The sequence below is a fragment of the Dromiciops gliroides genome, chromosome 1 (genome assembly GCF_019393635.1).
Source record: "Dromiciops gliroides isolate mDroGli1 chromosome 1, mDroGli1.pri, whole genome shotgun sequence".
NCBI lineage: Eukaryota > Metazoa > Chordata > Mammalia > Microbiotheria > Microbiotheriidae > Dromiciops > Dromiciops gliroides.
The window spans coordinates 529,769,196-529,788,609 of NC_057861.1; the positions used below are offsets into that span (position 1 = coordinate 529,769,196).

The 19,414-nt window shown below is 36.5% G+C and overlaps 1 protein-coding gene across 3 annotated transcripts in view; it reads left to right on the forward strand.

Annotated features, from left to right (window-relative positions):
* Nucleotides 1–19,414, forward strand: part of LOC122746534 (cytochrome P450 3A24-like) — a 51,546-nt gene that overhangs the window by 18,808 nt on the left and 13,324 nt on the right. For 2 of the 3 annotated variants that reach the window (XM_043992233.1, XM_043992215.1), the window contains exons 4-10: nt 7,092–7,191; nt 8,155–8,268; nt 8,730–8,818; nt 11,386–11,534; nt 12,085–12,212; nt 14,572–14,644; nt 16,768–16,928. In XM_043992233.1, the coding sequence (XP_043848168.1) occupies nt 7,092–7,191; nt 8,155–8,268; nt 8,730–8,818; nt 11,386–11,534; nt 12,085–12,212; nt 14,572–14,644; nt 16,768–16,928 (814 nt within the window). Of the gene's footprint in view, nt 1–7,091; nt 7,192–7,283; nt 7,970–8,154; nt 8,269–8,729; nt 8,819–11,385; nt 11,535–12,084; nt 12,213–14,571; nt 14,645–16,767; nt 16,929–19,414 lie in introns of those variants that run through there. The other variant, XM_043992223.1, reaches the window with a different exon arrangement.

Genomic DNA, 19,414 nt, shown 5'->3' on the forward strand with positions numbered 1-19,414 from the left:
CTTTGTTTCGTTGGAAAACCCGAATAGGTTTGCTCAATGAAACAGCCAAATATAACAGAATATAATGTCCTATGCTAACTAACAATATGTTAATATCAGTATAGAAAAGGGAGAGTGGAACATTTTGTTCAGAGGGGCAGTCCCTCATGAACCGGTGCTTTGACATTGGCCTGCAGAGGGAGGGCCTCTGCAGAGAGTACATATTACAGATGGTGTATATAATAACAGAAGGAAAAAAGAAAAATAACAAAACAAAACTGTTCATTTAAAGTCTCTGAAAGTCTTTTCTCAGATGTCCTCTGGGTGTCATCATGGAATGGCAGTCTTTTCAGGGGTTGATGTGTGGATACTGGTAATCAGACAGGAAAATTTCTTACAAAAATAGCTTTGTCAATAATCAAATCAAGTAATGAGAGTTCTCAAAAACATGTCTAAGGGAATTCAGAATCTTAGTTGTTATACGTGAAACATAATTAAAATAAAAATTGAAAATTCTCTAAAACTTAATATTACTATAGTCCCCTCCTGTGGAGGGTAAATTGAGAAGACAATTTCTGCAATATTAATTTTTTAAAAAATAATTTTTATCTTTGTTTCATCACTTTTTGCATCATCTGCCTAATTATCTTCATGCCATTATGAGAAATTTAAAAATCTAATATAATTGGTAACAGATGTCAAGGCCAAATTCAACACTGTATTTATCATGACAGCTGAGATAATTACTGGGGTTACCATAAAAGAACAGAAAAATGATGGGATATGAGCATACCCACACTTGATCAATATATATTGCCCATGCAGTATGCCAAGCTTAAAATAGGTAGATGGAATATATGTCCATGCCACCGAACATATTGGAGGAAACTGAGTCAGATTTAATCAGATGCATGGGATTGAGATGTCCATGGCATCAGGCATATAGGAGGGGACATAGAAGCCAGGTGAAGAATGAGATGGGTGGGATGAAAACTTCCAGCCATCTGTACAATATTGTGGGAAAAAAGTAAACCAAGAGAAACCAACCTCAACATTCGTCAATAGCTGTTCCCTCAGCCGTACCTTGACTTCGTGTATGTCTCCCCTCATGTGACAGTTCAATGTCTGCTCTTGCATGTAGTCCTCTTGTATTTGGATGGCATCCTGGCCATATGGCATCTGATAACTCAGAATAAAGGCAATTAATGTCTTAAATGATAAATTCCCATAATCCAAATCTCATATGGATTTAAAAGTTGAGGAAAATAAATGATCACAAAAAATGTGAATGTACCTTGACTCAGAATATAAAATACAATTATGCAATAATTTCAAATAATACCCCCTTTTCTTTTTACTAAGTATACAATTACTTTTGTGAAAAATTGGAACATATTTAAATACATGTTAAAACACAACACAATGTTTTTTAAAAAAAGAAAACTTTTACAAATGTTCCCCTCTTTTTTTTGGAATATGCTAATCAAAAATAATACTTCTAGAATCAATTTACACTTGCCATGGCAACCAATTTGCCAGGGAAATGCTTTATAGAGTTTGATCAAATAATCAGTTGAGAGAAAAAAAATAACAAAAACAAACAACTCAGAATATGGGAGCACAATACTCCCAGAATTAAAATTGTATTATGAAATCAAAATCATCTTGCATTGTTTCAAATTTAGATAGATGAATGAATAGAAGAAAATACACATGGAAGAATAAAGGACAATGAACTTCAAACTAGGAAAATCTAAATGAATATGAACTTAACATTAATAAGAAAATTGCAAAATATAAACTTGATCACATGACTATAAAAAGCTTTTATAAATATTCCCTTTTAAAAAAAAAAAACTAAGTATAAAACACAATATCAAAAGCATGAAAATCTCTATGAAAATACACCCATGCCATTAATTTCAAAATTTAGATGTAATAGCATAGGGATCCTATGGAACCTCTAACTGACATTATTTCTCTGAGTGAATTTAGAACACTTTTGATTCTGATATCTAAAATCCCCAATACTCATATCAATACATTGCTGCTTACTTCCACATTTCTGCAAAATATGTCTTCTTGAAATGTGATGATTGTCATTTTTATTCAGCTTAAATTTTTCTTCTTTAACCTCTCTATAATGTCTGTTGGTCCTTTCATAATACAAATGGTTTATATAGTTACTAATTAAAGACAAAAGCAGATTAACAAAAGAAGCATATCTGGGATTTAAAGGGTTTTCTTAGGTCCAGTCAGAATCACAGCCAGGCTGGGGAAGGGCTGAGTCTGAAGGAACAGGAGGAGGTGGGGTCCCTAGAGAAGGGGAGGGGACCACCTCTCCCATGTGGTTCACAGCTGGGGATTTGAACTCAGGCCTGATTTCCCCTTCCCCCACTGCTAGGGGATTAAAGGCTTCTAGAGGGTGGGTCATGGCCTCCAGGCATGCAAAATTAGAGAACCTCTTATAATTAGAATTTGAAAAAAATGCAGGAGTCAGAGGTTTCTCTGAAAAAGCATGGTTGAGAGAGGAGGAGATTTTTATATTCTCTTGTGTGAGCACCTTGCTTGCTCTTCTAACAAAAATAAAAATAGAAAATCCACAAAAACAAAGCATTAACACAATCTTATCCCCCATTTGTCTGGTTAAACAGACTAAAATCAGGAACAGGGTACTTAGAGAGTTTAAAAGATCCATTTGAAAATTTAAATAGAAAACAGTGGTACTTTAGCAGTAGTTTAAATTTAAAGGGACAGGGTAGGGGAAATTTCTTACCCAACCAGAAAATCAGAAGATGGAGATTCAGCTTTCCTCTTCGTGATCAGCCATCTGTAGGGGGCTAAAATTTTAGCTGGTCTGTCTAAAATATCTAATGAGTGGTTGCCAATAAAGTATAAGCTTTAGTAAGAATTAGACTTTTAAACATTTATTAAGGAGAATAAGAATTTGGTGAAGAGAAAGAGAAAAAGCCTAGATTCATCTATCTATTAAAAGGAGAGAACATTCCTAGCTCTGCTCTCTGCCAGAGTCCACACAAAAGAGAGAGAGAAAGAGAGCCTCGCCTACTCTTCCTCCCACAAGCCAACATCACTTCCTGACGCCAAAGAAAAGCTGCATGGCCTTGCCCTCAGAGGCCTTCTCCTCATGGCAGGGTTTTGCTACAGTAAGTCTCCAGCAGGTGGCATCATTCCAATCATTACACTAGTCAGCCCTAAGGCACATGGTCCATAAAAGGGAATATAACTAAATAGCAATGAAGAGTATTCAATAACAGAACATGGCCTCATAAACTTTGAACTCAGCCACTCACAAATTTAATATTCAAATTCAATAAGAAGAGAACATCATTGGAATTATTCATGGGAAATGACACATTGGTATACATGTGTGAAGGGATAAGTATATAGTGAGCAAAAGTGTAGTTGCAGCTAGGTGGTACAGTGGATAAAGCACTGGCCCTGGACTCAGGAGGACCTGAGTTCAAATCCAGCCTCAGACACTTGACACTTACTAGCTTTGTGACCCTGGGTAAGTCATTTAACCCTCATTTCCTCACAAAAACAAAAACAAAACAAAAGTGAACAAGACATACATGTATAGGGGCATTTCAGGTCAGCAAACTGCATAGCTGCCAAAATCCTTTGTTGATGTCATTGTGGTGCTCTGTTGGACTTATTCTCTGCCAATCATCTTCTACTATATCTTCTTTCCTTGCATTAAATGTTAATTACTTTGCAACACCAAGATACTATATTCTATCTTAAACTCTCATGAGGATAATCTATTGATGGGGCATGTGAAACCATGCCATGCTAACATGTCTCTTATATTATCTCCAAATCATGGTCATCTATCCTCATCACTTTAGGTGCAAGTACTCACCATGCTTCATTCTGAATACTTTACCTTATTCTAATCACTTAAATAACTTTCTGGGCCCACTCCAACCCAATTTTCTATCAACTATCGATTCTGTGCTTCAAAAAACCTTCATCTTATCCTTAACCAACTTCCCTACCTACCTGTATACCTCTCAACCAGCTTGATTTCTACTTCCTTGATTCAATAGAAACCTCACCCTAACCTGAAAATACCATATCTCTCAAAATGCTTTCTGCTCTGTCTTCTGCTTCCTCCACCTCCTACTCACAGGTTTAGAAGATGGAGAAGCTATATTTCTGAGTCATCACTGTTGTTTTCAAATCATTTTTCTTCCACTGTTCCCTCAATACTTCCCCCTTTGTTATCTGCTCATCTCTAAGTAACTTTCCCAATTTATTGAATGACCTTGGTGCTGAGTTCACCATTTTCTACTCTACTCATGCTCTTCTCTTGGGAATCAAAAGAATATTTCAGTTTACATCCTAACCATACAACTCCTTAACTTCTATAGTTCAAAAAAGTTCCTTCTCCCACTTGCAGCTAGGATATTTACACATTTTAACTAATAATCTCAGAAATACAAAAACCTAGACTTGAAATTCTGCAATTTCACCACCACCTCATTTGCTTTTATATGTCCCACTCACTCTCACTAAAACCAATATTCCTAAATATCATATGGTCTTTTACAAATTCTTATTTTCCTGTTCTGCTTTCTCCCCTTGGGTTTTATTTGCTTCAGTGCTTGCTTTTGACCCTATTGTTTTTTTTTATAATACTAAACATTTTTATTTTGTTTTGAGTTCCAAATTCTATCACTTCTTCCCTCCCTCCCTTCCCCTCTCCCTGAGGTGGTAAAATCATATATAGATTTATGCATATACAATTATGTAAAACATTATCATATTAGTAATTTTCTATAAGAAAACTTGAATAAAAGAAAAATGTAAGAAAATGAAAAATTTCATGCTTTAGTTTGTGGTCAATTAACATCAGTTTTTACTTTGGAGCTGGATAGTATGACTTGTCAATAGTTTTTGGGATTGTTTTGAATCATTGTATTGTTGATAATAGTTGTCATTAACATTTTTTCATTAAAGAATATTACTGTCTGTTTGGATAACTTTCTCCAGTTTTTTTTTTCAGTTCAGTAGACATGAGTTTGTACAAGTATTTCTAGACCTTTCTGATATCATCCTTCTTTTCATTTCTTATAGCACAATAATATTCCATCACCATCATATACCACAGCTTGTTTAACCATTCCCTAATTGATGGGCATTCCTTTGACTTCCAATTCTTAGCAACCACAAAAAGAACTGCTATAAATATTTTTGTACAAATATATCTTTTATGTTTTGAGGTATTTCTTTGGGATATAAACCTAGCTGTGATATTGCTGGATCAAAGTTTATACACAGTTCTATAGCCCTTTGAGAATAGTTCCAAATTTCTCTCCAAAATGTTTGAATCTTTTCACAATTCCACCAACAGTGGATTATTATCCCAGCTTTCCCACTTCCCCTAGTAATCCAATAGTCTCTGTTTTTGTTATATTTGCCACACTGATAGGTGCGAGGTGATGCCTCAGTGTTGTTTAATTTTTATTCCTCTGATCAATAGTGATGTAAATAATTTTTATGTGATTATAAATAGCTTTGATTTTTTTTTGTCTGAAAACTGCCTGTTCATATCCTTTGACCATTTATCAGTTGGGGAATGCCTTATATTTTTATAAATTTGAATCAGTTCTCTTTATAATTGAGAAATAAGGCCTTTGTCAAAGATAGTTCTTTCAAAAATTCTTTTCCAGTTTTCTGCTTTACTTATAATCTCAGTTGCATTGGTTTTGTTTGTGCAAAATGTTTTTAATTTTATATTCTTCCTCTGTCCACAAATCTGACAGATAAACTAATACATACTCTCTTAATTTACTAATGATATCATCCTTTATGTGTAAATCATGTACCTATTTTGACCTTATTTTAGTGTAAGGTGTGAGATATTGGTCTATACCTAGTTTCTACCATACCCCTGAAACACTTTCCTTTCACCTGTCCCACCTTACAAACCCTCATTTTAGGCTGAATCCCAATATCATAATCCTTTACTTCTATTATAGGGCAAAATACTATTCATAGGGAAATTGGGTCAGTTTCACCCCCTAGAAATTCAGGGTACATAATGTTAGGTAAAACCTAGGTGGTACAGTGGATAGAATATCAGGCCTGCAATCAGGAAGATCTGCATTCAAATTCAGCCTTGGACATTTACTAGCTGTGTGACCCTGAGCAAGTCACTTAATCCTAATTGTTTCATTTTTCTCATTTGTAAAACTAGATGGAGAAGAACTTAGGAAACTATTTCAGCATCTTTGCCTAGAAAGCTCCAAATGGGTCATAAAGAATTGGATAGGACTAAAATGACTGAACATCAATATAATATTTTCATTTATTTTGTTAACCATTTTATAATTTCATTTTAGTCTGGTAACAAAGAATTTTAAAGTTGCTTGTAAATCACGTATCAGTTTGAAGCCTTTGATCTAAATGTTTTTTTTTAATTTTCATAATTTTGAGGGTTATAGTCAATAATTTTTTTCCTTCTTATCATTGATTCATTCAATTTCCTGAAATTTTGAATTCTATCTTTGCAGCATCTCTTATATTCCTTTTACATTCCTATTTCCACCACTGTGAATACTAGTACATGCCTTTTATTACCACGCATGTAGACTTTAAAGCCCAATTCAAAGGTCACCCCCTGAATGAACCTATTCCCTTTTCCCATCATATCTCACATAGCACTTTGTTTTTTACTTCTCTAATGATAAGAACAAAAAATAATAAATACAATTTACTCTTTAAGATTTTAAAATTATTTTATCTATCTTATTTGATCATCCCCACAGTCTTCCAAGGTTGGTTCTAGACTTACCCTCATTTTACAGGTGAAGAAACTGAGTCTAAGAGAGATTTATGATTTGCATGGGGTGACAGAGCATGGAATTATCTGAGGCAGAATTCTACTTAAATTCACCAAATATTTCATAAATATACTTTGATAAGTTTAATTTTATATTCTTTTAGTTCACTTCCAAATCTCAAATTAGAGAACATAAGGCAACAGTGGGTTTATATGGCAATCAATGTATAGTTTACACTTGCAACCTCTGTTTCCAATAGTGTAACTAGTTGACTGATGTAATATGTTCGATTTGGGAATTTAGGATTTTTGATGGCAGACAACCTGTTTTAGCCATCACGGACCCAGAGATCATCAAATCAGTCATGGTAAAAGAATGCTATTCTGTCTTCACCAATCGTCGGGTAAGTAACATTAGAAGAATAATGCTGGAAGCAATGGAGAAAACATGCTAAGCATATTAAGTGCCACAGAGTTTTTAAATCTTCTATAAACACTAGCTTCATTGCTGATATTCTTACAGAATACAGGGCAGGCAAGACAGCCACACTGAGGGAAATGCATATTCAGGGGTAGACAGAAGGAAGCTTTGGCTGGGTAATGTGAACCCCCATCAACATCTCTCAGGCCCCCCAAATTTGGGAGTGGCAATGACTCCTCAACAACTAGACTTGCTTGTAATGCAGCCCCCAGGGGCTTTTTTTTTAAAAGGGAAAAGTCACTATGGAGAATGTGCCTGCTTTCTTTGTCTCCAACAGACAGATGGGCACAGGCAACATAATTCTGGAAGTACCCACCAAGCCTCCTTTTCTGCTTTTGGCCATGCTCCTCAGGGGAAATCCTATGGAGGAGGTGCTGGCAATCCCTACCAGTTGTCAAACAATTATTTCACATCTGACAGGTTAGCCTGAATAACAAAAGCAACTGATACCATGACGAAGAGATAGGAGGTGATGTGTAGCAGGCAGGCCATGTTACCAACACTACGACCAACCCCCATGCCTCCTCAATCCCCCAACCATCACCATCTTCACCATCACTTCACCTCAGATACTGTGGGGGACAGCCTAGGAGATGGCATCAGAGACCCCTGGCAAGATCAATATTGCTAGCTTTGTGTTCCCAGCCCTTATACTGGGAAGCAACTTTAGTAGTGATGAAGCCTGGAAACTGCATCTGCAGGTACAACAATCACAGCTTTTAAGGATACAGAAAAGAAAAGAAAATTCTTGCCATCAAAGATCATTCTCTATAAAGGCATTTAACAAACTCTACATTTTTACAAAGAGGTAGTTTATTACACTGAAAAGTGTAATGATTCTGCCACTTAATACATGAGTGGTTTTCCCTTGTCCTTTTTTTTCTAGAGGTTTGGTCCAACAGGGATTTTGGAAAGTGCTCTCTCAATTGCTCAAGATGACCAATGGAGGAGGATTCGAACAGTGTTGTCTCCAGCATTTACAAGTGGAAAACTCAAGGAGGTGAAGTAATAGATATTGGTCAAATTCTACAAAACTGAGTCAAAGGGAGATTAAAAACATAACTTCCAATGATTTTCCATTTAAAGCCAACATTTAATAGGCCAACAAGTTTGAGCCTTCTCTAATATTTCATTTACTATTTTTTGGTGATAAAATGGAGAGAGCACTGTGTCTGGAGTTAGAGAGCCTGATCTCCAAACTCCCAGTATGCATCAGCAATGCATATTTCTTGAGTAAACATTGGTAAGTCACTGAACTATCATAGACTGTAGTTTCCTCATCTTTAAAATGAAATAGTCTATAAGATCTAGAATATCTGTTCTTTCTATAGATCTATGATTCTTTACATTCTAAAAGACAGAAATGAATTTTTGAAATGCCATTGTGCTTCTTCTGGTTTGGGAAATCTGGTTTGTTCTGGAATTGGGTTTTCCACATGTAACTTTTCATTTGACATTTAGATGTTTCCCATCATTAACCACTATGGAGATGTTTTAGTGAAGAACATGCACAAAGAAGCAGAGAAGAGCAAGCTTGTAAGTCTGAAAGAGTAAGTATGGGGCAACAGTTGCAGGAATTTGAGAAGCATTAGAAGACCCTATTTGCCCAAGTCTGTCTCCTGTCATCTTTCCCCATAAATGGAAGCACCCAATTTTAGAGTTATTGTCTTGACTTTTAAATTAGCAAAGCAAGTGGAAAGGGCAACATGATTGGGTTTTTCCCTCCAAGCCTAAACCTATTGAGAAAATCTTTCATACCTGATGATTTTCCTTTGACTCGTTTTAAAAATCTTTTCTTATTTTTGAACCCTCTGTGGTCTGGCTTCCAAATTTAGCATTCAACACAACTTTTAAAAAGTTAAAAAAAATTTCTCTAAATTACTACTGATCTTTTTTACATTTATAAAAAAATTCAGAATTCTTTTCTTTGACTCTTCCAGAAATCATAATGGAATTTGTACCCATTTTTTTTTTACTTTGAGGCTTTGCTTATATATTTTTTGGAATTATTCTCATCTTCTGGGTTTGTCTTTTGAGTATCTCTCTCACAATAATAGCTTTTTATTATGGGATTATTTTCGTTATATTTTCCATGTTTTCAAAATCTTGATGTTAGACTTTATGTTACATCCATGTTCTATACAATTCTGGAGGGATTATCTTGGTTGGGTGTGTGGCAGCTTTCTTGGGGGTATTGTTTGTTTTGTTATTCCATGCTCTAAAGTGCAACTGATGCTCAGAACTTATAAATTTTGGTTGTTCCATGTGGTGTTAACCAGGGTAAAGCCTGATAATTTCCTTCCCCTTTCCCTTTGCTCTGCGAGGTCTGAGTTCTGTAGGTTACTAACCTATATTTGGGTCTCAGTAGCTATAGACTGCTGCTGGCCTGATGCACTATCATCCAATTTGAAAACTGCTGGTTGAAAGTGACAGACCTGTAGGTTTCCCTTCATTCTGAGATGATTTTTCAGTAGGCTTTAGGTTGGTCTAACATCTGGAGCTGAAGACAACCTCTTTTCTTGGGGTCTGAGTCACAATGTCTGGGGTTGTTTGTTGCTTCTGAACTTCCCCCTTGCTTGATAGGGCCTGTGATTTATCCTCATATTTGGATGCTTGTCCCTTCCACAGTCAACTGCAGATCTGTAACCCACAAAAGTGTAGGAAGTATCAATTTACCAACTGGCACCTGTTCCCCTGCATGGGTTTACTGTGGCCATTATTTGTTTAATACTTTTTATTTCCTTTGGTCAAAGTGTCTGGTTTCTGGAATGTTCCATAGGGCTGATTTCTCGCCAGTATCCAGGGACCTTTATCTGGTCCCTGGCCAACCTGGGCTAGACTCATTGTTTTTTCTTTTTCTTGGATTTCCCAAGAATTATGCATTATGATGCATTTTCTAGACTAGTTTGAGGTGGAGAGAACTCTGTGCTTCCTGCTTCTCCTCCATCTTCATTTCTATTACTCCTCATTTAATTGTCAAATCAATGACTTGTTGATTTTAATCCTTGTTAATCCCATTGGAGCATCTGAAGCTGTTGACCACCTTTCTGTTTGGATGTTCTGTGGTCTCTGTTTTGTGCTTCTGCTCTGCTTTCTATCATTCTGATCATTCTTTCTCTACCTCTTTTTGGGGATGTTCATCCATGGAAAAATTGTGACTTAGTCAGTCAAAAATAATCTCTTAAGTGGTTTAATTTATTAAGAAAAACATGAAGATTAGAGTGGAAATGATAGTGGAGGTAATCTGAAGGCAAGAGAAGAACATGGAGTTAAAGGTACATGTGTTAGTGCCTTTTATGAGGCTACTTTCATTTTCTGTATTTATCTTGTTGATCTTGATACATGTGTATATATGTCTTTTTATTTTTGGGGTATGTATGTACACATATGTATTTATATAATCCCTGTTTAAATATAAACTTTTTGAGGCCACAGGATATTTTTGCATTTTTCTCATAGCTTCTATGCCTAGAATAGTGCCTGGCACATAGTAAGCATTTAGTAAATAATAGGTTACAAATTGAGTGTAGAGAGTATTCACATTGTAAGGAGGAAAATGTACTCCTGGTTAATTGAGGGAAACCTGAGCTTTCCCCACAGTTTAGGAATAGGTAGTGCCAGGCATTTTGTCCCATGAATGTCCACACTATAATTCATTCATCCATCCATTCATCCATTTCTCCATCCATCCATCCATCCATCCATTCATTCATTCAATCATTTATAAATTTTTTTGACTTCTAAGTAGTTGATAAGGAATAGTCGACACTTTTCTGAAAATTCCTGAGTAGGTGCTACTGACCATTTTCCATTCTGTCCCATATACCTTGGGATGCTTGGACAGAGAACACAGTTTGCAAACCTGGCCAGACCATATCAAAATGTCATTGGGAAATATGACATAAAATAAAATGTATAGTAGAACATTGGTAATATTAACATGTGATTTTTCTAATTTCAATATATGGCCCACATGTATCCTTTTGAATGGTTTAGTGACAGTAGTTTCTATTGAGTTTGAAAACACTGGTTTAGATACTCACTTCATGTCTTTGCTTAGAGATGAAAGATTCATTTCATGTTCTGAATATTTTTTCTTTTGTTTTTTTCTTCTCAGCATTTTTGGGGCCTACAGCATGGATGTGATTACCAGCACTTCATTTGGTGTCAACATTGATTCCTTGAATAACCAGAATGATCCCTTTGCCAGAGAAAGCAAGAAATTAATGAAATTCAATATTCTGGACCCATTCTCACTTACAATAAGTATGTCAGTTCTTCTGAACAGAAATGAATAATTAAAAATTCAGTGTTTCTGACATCCCTATCCCTGAAGATAACTCAATGAATTGGCTCATGGATCTAGAGATGGAGGGAAATGTAGAAGAAATCAAGTCTAACCACTTTATTTAAAAGAGGATTAATATGGTACATAGAGAGATTACAGCACAATCTCAGAAATTCTCAAGATGCAGTTCTTGCTTTCCATCAGTTTGTGAGGGAAGGCTTTCACAGAGCAACTGACCTAAATCCCCAAGGGAATTATTTCTTGATTGGGTCAGTCATAGGTAGCTTAACAGTTAATGCAGAAGGTCAGGGATGATCACAGGACACCTGATTTTGGAGGGAGATTTCCTGCTGCCTGTGGGGATTTTCATTGACCCCACAGTGTTTCATAGACAATTGGTGACCTCAAAAATAAATTAGTAAGCCACATTACAATTTTTACCTCTAGTACCATCTACCCATCTACATTCTGAATAAAGGTGATAGGGAAATGTACAGTTTCCAAAGATTTTTTGTTATTTTTCTTCAGGGCTCTTTCCATTCCTTGATCCTTTGTATAAAAAATTGGATCTAAGCTTATTTCCAAAAGAGTCAATCAACTTCTTAGCAAAAGCAATTAAAAAAATAAAGGAAGAACGAAAGAAAAATACACAGAAGGTAAGTAGATTTTTCCAAAGTTTAGAATAAAAATACATGTACGTTATAAATGGTTGTATTCTTTATCCTCAGAGCAGAACAAAAACAAAACAAAAAAACCCCAATAACTTGTGTTCCATTTCACTTCATGTTCATGTGTGTTCACTATATAAATTTTTATTCAATTTTGATTATCGGATATTTTTAAGACTTTTTGTAACATGAAGAAGTGTTACTTTGTGGCCTCTAAGGTCACTCCCAGCTCTAATTCTTTGCTCCTATAATTTACTATTTAACAGACCTTGTCATCTGTGTCTCTGGGAGTACATACAGAGAAAAGACATTTTTCCAGCTCTCAACTGATTTCTCTATAACCTCATAGGTAGGATAAGATGCATACCCAAAATAATACTGCAAATTATTATATGATATGTGTGGAGACCAATTTTTAATTGGGGAGTGTGAGCTAAGCGGCTCGCCACAATATTGGGGCAAGGAAGGAGACCGGCAGCCTCCCTCAAAATAGAACAGGATTTATTTTAACAAGAACGAAGTTAAAAAAAAAAAAACAAACACAAATAGGATCAGTAGGATCAAGGGAAAGGAAATAAAATGGGGAAAGAGAAATTATACAACCTGAAAAAATACCACCACCCAGGAATCAGCTTAGAATACGCAGCAGAACTCCTGTCGACTTCCAGCATCCAGCTAGAATGCCCAATTCTCCTCCCCCAATTCCAGAAAACCCCACACAGCCCCAGCCAATGGGATGGCCCCTCTGACAGTCACATGACTGCCCTCACTAGGCTTCCAATCATTATAATTTTGCCAGGCCCATGTAGGCGTCAGCAAGTGGTGATGACGTGAGTTGCCAGTGTCATGGCAAAGGCTACAACCAGTGGGTGGAGCACTGTGAGGTTTGCAGAGCCCCGGGCCAGTGTGCACTGAGGCATTAAAACCTCAAATAACAATTAATTCTTTACATATGTATCAAGACACTCAGGAAGGAGAAAATACCTTTCTCTTTTATTTATAGACTCCAAAAACAGTCCTTGGTAACAATAGCAAGGGCTATTTAAGAATGGTTAAAAAAATAATAATTGTGCCAGTAAGGTTCTATTCAAAATTGTCCATATGGGCTCTTGTCCCAAATTTGGAACATTTTTCATTTTCCCACAAAACTCCTACTTTGAGGTATTTTTATGGAGTAGGTATGACCCATAATTCTTTATTTGGGGGGTGGTGGTGGATAATGAGGGTTACGTGACTAGCCCTTAAGTGTCAAGTGTCTGAAGCAGGATTTGAATTCAGGTCCTCCTGAATCCTGGAGCAGTGCTTTATCCACTGTACCAACTACCTTCTCCCATGACCCTTAATTCTTGAAGGTGAGGCCTGAAAAGCATAAGCTTTTGTTGAGCCTTGCAAGTTACACAGTCTTCAAGCTTGGGAATGTTGGTTCATTGTATGTTTGCTGACCTAGGACCAATCTAGCTGAGTTTGAAGAGCTGTGCCCATGGCTTGACCACAATGAGATCAATTTCTTAGCCTATAGTGATCCTAGAAAACCAGCCATTAAGTTTTTGTAAGATTCTGAATTAGTGCTATCCACATCAATGATATACAAACCTAAAGAAAAAGACATATAAACCTTTGAAGCACTATATTTCTATCCTTTCTGTCAGATGTAAGAGAAGTCATTTCCTGGAATACTTAATAATTTTTAAAATATTTTTCCTTGCCTGGTGATTAGCAAATAATCTTTTAAGGTTTAGGAATCTGGTTTTTTTTCTTTCTTTTTTTTTTTTTTGGTGAGGCAATTGGGGTTAAGTGACTTGCCCATGGTCACACAGCCAGTAAGTGTTAAGTGTCTGAGGCCAGATTTGAACTCAGGTCCTCCTGACTCCAGGGCCGGTGCTCTATCCACTGCGCCATCTAGTTCCCCCAGGAATCTGATTTTAAACCCTTATTTTAATCACCTGACGGTCAGGCACTTTGGCCCTCCATAGTCCTCTTTTGAAGTGCCTGTGGTAGAATTCTAACTCAGCCCCTGAGCTGAAGCTTCAATGTCTCTAATAATTCAGATCTTCAATTCTTTTTCTTTTATATATATATATATATATACACACACACACACACACACACACACACACACACATATATATTTTGGTGAGGCAATTGGGGTTAAGTGACTTGCCCAGGGTCACACAGCCAGTAAGTGTTAAGTGTCTGAGGTTGGATTTGAACTCAGGTCCTCTTGACTCCAGGGCCAGTGCTCTATCCACTGTGCCATCTAGCTACCCCTTCAATTATTTTTCATACAGTAGAGATATTAATTTGCTGTGCTCATAGCTAATTTCTGTGTTTTCTATTATTTTTCTAGAACCGGGTAGATTTCCTTCAGCTTTTGATGGATTCTCAGACTTCTAAAAATTCAGAGACACACTCTTACAAAGGTAAGTTAGGAACGAGGGTACTCACAGATTGGAATCTTGAAGACAGTCCATGTGGAAGTATCCAAAAATTTCAAATTGCTTACGTGATATGCCAAATGGCAATAAAAACATCAATGATGACAAAGATGATGTTATAGGGTTTTAAAATTTTCAGAGCACTTCTTTTTCTCTGTCTCTCTGTCTCTCTCTCCTCTCTCTCTCTTTATATATATATATATATATATATATATATATATATATATATATATATATATATATACATATATCTATCTATCTCTATATATATCACTTCATTTTATCTTTGTATTCAATCTATGTACTTGGTGTCTTTCTTATTTCTGTTTTAGATATGAGGAATCTAAAACAAGATTATAGCTAGTAAAATTTAAGGTAGGATTTGAACTCAAATCTGATTTACCTCAAGGTCCAAAACTTTATGGTGTCACCTAGCTATCTCAGAATGATTCTTGTTATCAGTAGATTGTGCTAAATGTAGAAAAATTTCAAAATTATAGGTGAATTTGTAATGATCAAGTTAGTCTAAAGCCTCCTTGGTGATGCTAATGTTACTTCTTCATCTCATATAACTAGGAAAACAATGAGACATGGTGAGGAGGGGAAAATGCAATTTTTAAGAGAAAAAAATCTATTTTCTTATGTTACCTGTGCTACTAAGTACTTGTTTGACCTTGGGTACATCACTTCAATGGTCTGGTCTTGCTTCTCATAGATAAAACCAGGATATTGGGCCAGATGTTCTCTCATGTCTCTCCTAGCTCTAAATTCTAGCATTTTCCTCTGTTCCCTGGCCTTGTTTCTTTGTTCTGAGCTAGTGGGATAGCTAGTCAGCACAATGAACAGAGCAGCAGTCATAGAGTCTGCAAGACCTGAGTTAAAATGTTGCCTCAGACAATAACTAATTGTGTAATCCTAGGCAAGTCACTTAGCCCTGTTTGCCTCAGTTTCCTCATCTTTAAAATGAGCTGGAAAAGGAAATGACAAAACATTACAGCATCATTGCCAGCAAAAATGCCAAATGTGGTCAGAAAAAGTTGGACAGGACTGAAAAACAACTAAACAAAATAGCACAGGAAAAGAAAAAGAGACTATTCTGAGATAAAAGTTTCTGTTGCAATATAAAACATGTGGGTAAATGTCTGAAATTGCGTTTTAATTAGCACTATTCTCATTTAAGGATAAGTAGGATATAGTTTCTATCTCATACCTAAGCATTCTTATGAAAACTCATCCTCAGAAAAGCACCATATTTTAATTGTAATCTCATCTTCAGTGACCTATGAGCTCAGTGACTTTGGAACAGTCACCTTCTTCCTCTGAACATCAATTGCTTTATTTGGAGAATGAGGAGAAACATTCTCGCAATAGCAATTTCACAGGCTTTTTATGGTGTTAAAACATAATAATGTATGTAAAATATAAAGACTAGGCACTATGTAAATGTCATCAATCTTTATTGTTACCTTCTGAATGCTTTCCCTAAATAGAGCCAATAAGAGATAAGATGTAGTAGGGTACCTTGAGAAGAGCATGCTCTCTGAAGTTTGGGACCTAGGTTTGAATCCTACCTTTGGCCACTTTAGGCCTCATTTTTCTGAACTGAAAAATCAAGATATTGAACTACATAACTTGAGGTCTCTTCCAGTACTAGATCTGTGATCTACCTTCCAACATCTCTCCCCTATATTTTCTTCACTCTATGCACAACCACCCTACCATAGGCACTTTGACCCTCTCCTCTTGATTATTGCTAGAGCATTCCACTGTGACAGTCTCATGACACATTGTGTTCGAAAGAAGAGATAATTCCCCTAAATAACATGTCACTTTTATTACATCCAGAAACAACAATTGAGGATTAGGCAGGTATACAGAAAGAACATAACAGATACAGGAAAATTATAATGAAGAACCCCCAAAAGTCTTTACCTTTTCTCTGCCTTGTGATTTTGGTGGATTAATTCTATCATATCAATGAATGCATTTCAGATCTTTTCTAGGTATTCTGGAGAGTCAGGTAGATGCCTTTCCTAGGTTCTTGTGATATGTCTGAATGACATAACAAAGGTATGATGACTTTAATATCTCTCTTGCCTTTATTTCAGAATTAAGTGATGAAGAAATCCTGGCCCAGTGCATTATATTTCTTTTTGCTGGCTATGAACCCACCAGCTCAGTCATCTCCTTCCTTTTTTACAACCTGGCCACCCACCCTGAGATCCAGGAGAAACTTCAGCAGGAGATAGATGCAGTTTTGCCCAACAAGGTAAGAGGATGAGACAAACAGAGCTATTCACATACCCCTCCCAACTAACTACTTATTCACCCATGTAAGGGCCTAATATTGGGGTAGGAAAGGAGATTAACAGCCTCTTTCAAAAAAAAAACCACAAGGTTTATTAAAAGCAACAAATTTAAACACAAGTAAGGTTAATAGAACTAGGGACAATGAAAAAGGAAATAGGGGAAGGAAAAAAAAAACCAAAACTACAACCCACAAACTCACTAGTACCCAGAAACAGCAGTTTCAAAGAGAATCAGCTGCACAGTGTCCCTCTCCCTCTCTCACTTGGATGGAAGTGCACTCTCCTCCCTTCTCTCTCCTAGCAGCCCCCTCTCCTGTAGGAAACAGGTCTGGCCATACACACAGCCACAAGCTAATTGGCTGGCAGCTCTGATTGACAGAAATAGCAAGCGTCTATACAGAGATGAGTTCCGGATGCTGAAGACCACCTGACCTGTCTTCACCTGGCTTCCTGTCATTATAATTTGGCCAGGTCCATGCAGCCTTGTGGGAGACCAATGTGAGTCCAGTGTGCATGGGTGTGTGTGCCAGGGCCTCCAATCCCAGCCAAAGATAGGGTCACAGAAACTCCAAATCACAACCAATTCCTCACACCCACTTACCATATCTCCGAGTAGAAGCTTTGTCAAAATCACCTATGCTGGCTGGTTATTTCCAATTGTTGAAACGTCATCAGGATGTCAAACAGTTAAGGTGTCTTGCGATCCCATAGGTTTGCATAAAGCTCTTTTTGCAAAGAATGAAATATTTCAGCAACTATTGCAAAAAAATTGGGAAAAATTCTGAAAAATGTCATTGGTCCTTAGTTGACATAGTCATTTCATAGACTATCCTCTAGTTAGTGGCATTCATTTCTCATCTCTTCTGATACTAAATATCTTTGTGATTTTGGTTATCCTCCCTATTCTTCACTTAGTCCCTTTCCCTTTCTCTTCTTTCATATTCCCTTTTCTTATCCCTTGCTTGTCTTCCCCTTCTCCACTATCCTCTTGTCAGTTTCTCACTCATTTTCTTTTTTTTTAATAAAAGTATTTTATTATTTTCCAGTTAGATGTAGAAATAGTTTTCAACATTTGTTTATATAAGATTTCAAATTTCAAATTTTTCTCCCTCTCTCCCCTCCCTATGCCCCTCCCCTAGACAGCAGGCAATCTGATATACGTTATATATACATAATAACATTAAACATATTTCTGCATTAGTCATGTTATACGAGAAGGATCAAAGCAGAAAGGAAAAACCTCAAATCAGAAAACCAGCAACATCAAAAACAAAAGAAATAGTATGGTCCAATCAGCATCTATATTCCACATTTCCTTTTTTTTTTTTCTGGATTTGGAGAGCCTTTTCCAACATGAGTCCTTTGGAACATTCTTGTACCATTGTATTGGTGAGAAGAATCTAGTCTATCACAGTTGATCAACACATAATGTTGATGATACTACGTATAATGTTCTTCTGGTTCTGTTCACCTCACTCAACATCAGTTCATGCAAGTCCTTCCAGGTTTCTCTAAACTCCACCTGCTCATTGTTTCTTACAGCACAATAGAATACCATTACATTCATATACCACAAGTTGTTCAGCCATTCCCTAATTGATGGATATCCCCTCGATTTCCAATTCCTTGCCACCACAAAAAGAGCAGCTATAAATATTTTTGTACATGTGGGTCCTTTTCCCTTTTTTTTGATCTCTTTGGGAAAAAGACCCAAAAGTGGTATTGCTGGGTCAAAGGGTATGCACAGCTTTATAGCCCTCTGGGCATAATTCCAAATTGCTCTCCAGAATGGTTGGATCACTTCACAGCTTCACCAACAATGCATTAGTGTTCCAATTTTTCCCCAACTTCTCCAACATTTATTATTTTCCTTTTTTGTCATATTAGCCAGTCTGGTAGGTGTCAGGTGGTACCTTGGAGTTGTTTTAATTTGCATCTCTCTAATCAATAGGGATTTAGAGCATTTTTTCATATGGGAATAGATAGCCTTGATTTCTTTATCAGAAAACTGCCTGTTCATATCCTTTGACCATTTCTCAATTGGGGAATGACTTGGATTCATATAAATTTGATTTAGTTCCCTATATATTTTAGAAATGAGGCCTTTATCAGAGGTACTGGCCATAAAAATTGTTTCCCAGCTTTCTGCATCCCTTCTAATTTTGGATGCATTGCTTCTGTTTATACAAAACCTTTTTAATTTAATGTAATCGAAATCATCCATTTTGCATTTCATAGTATTCTCTATCTCTTCTTTGTTCATAAACTGCTCTCCTTTCCAAAGATCTGAAAGGTAGACTATTCCTTTTTCTCCTAATTTACCTATGGTATCCCCTCTTATGTCTAAATCATATGCCCATTTTGACCTTATTTTAGTATAAGGTGTCAGATATTTTTGTCAAATACTGAATTCCTATTCCAGAAGCTGGGGTCTTTGGGTTTATCA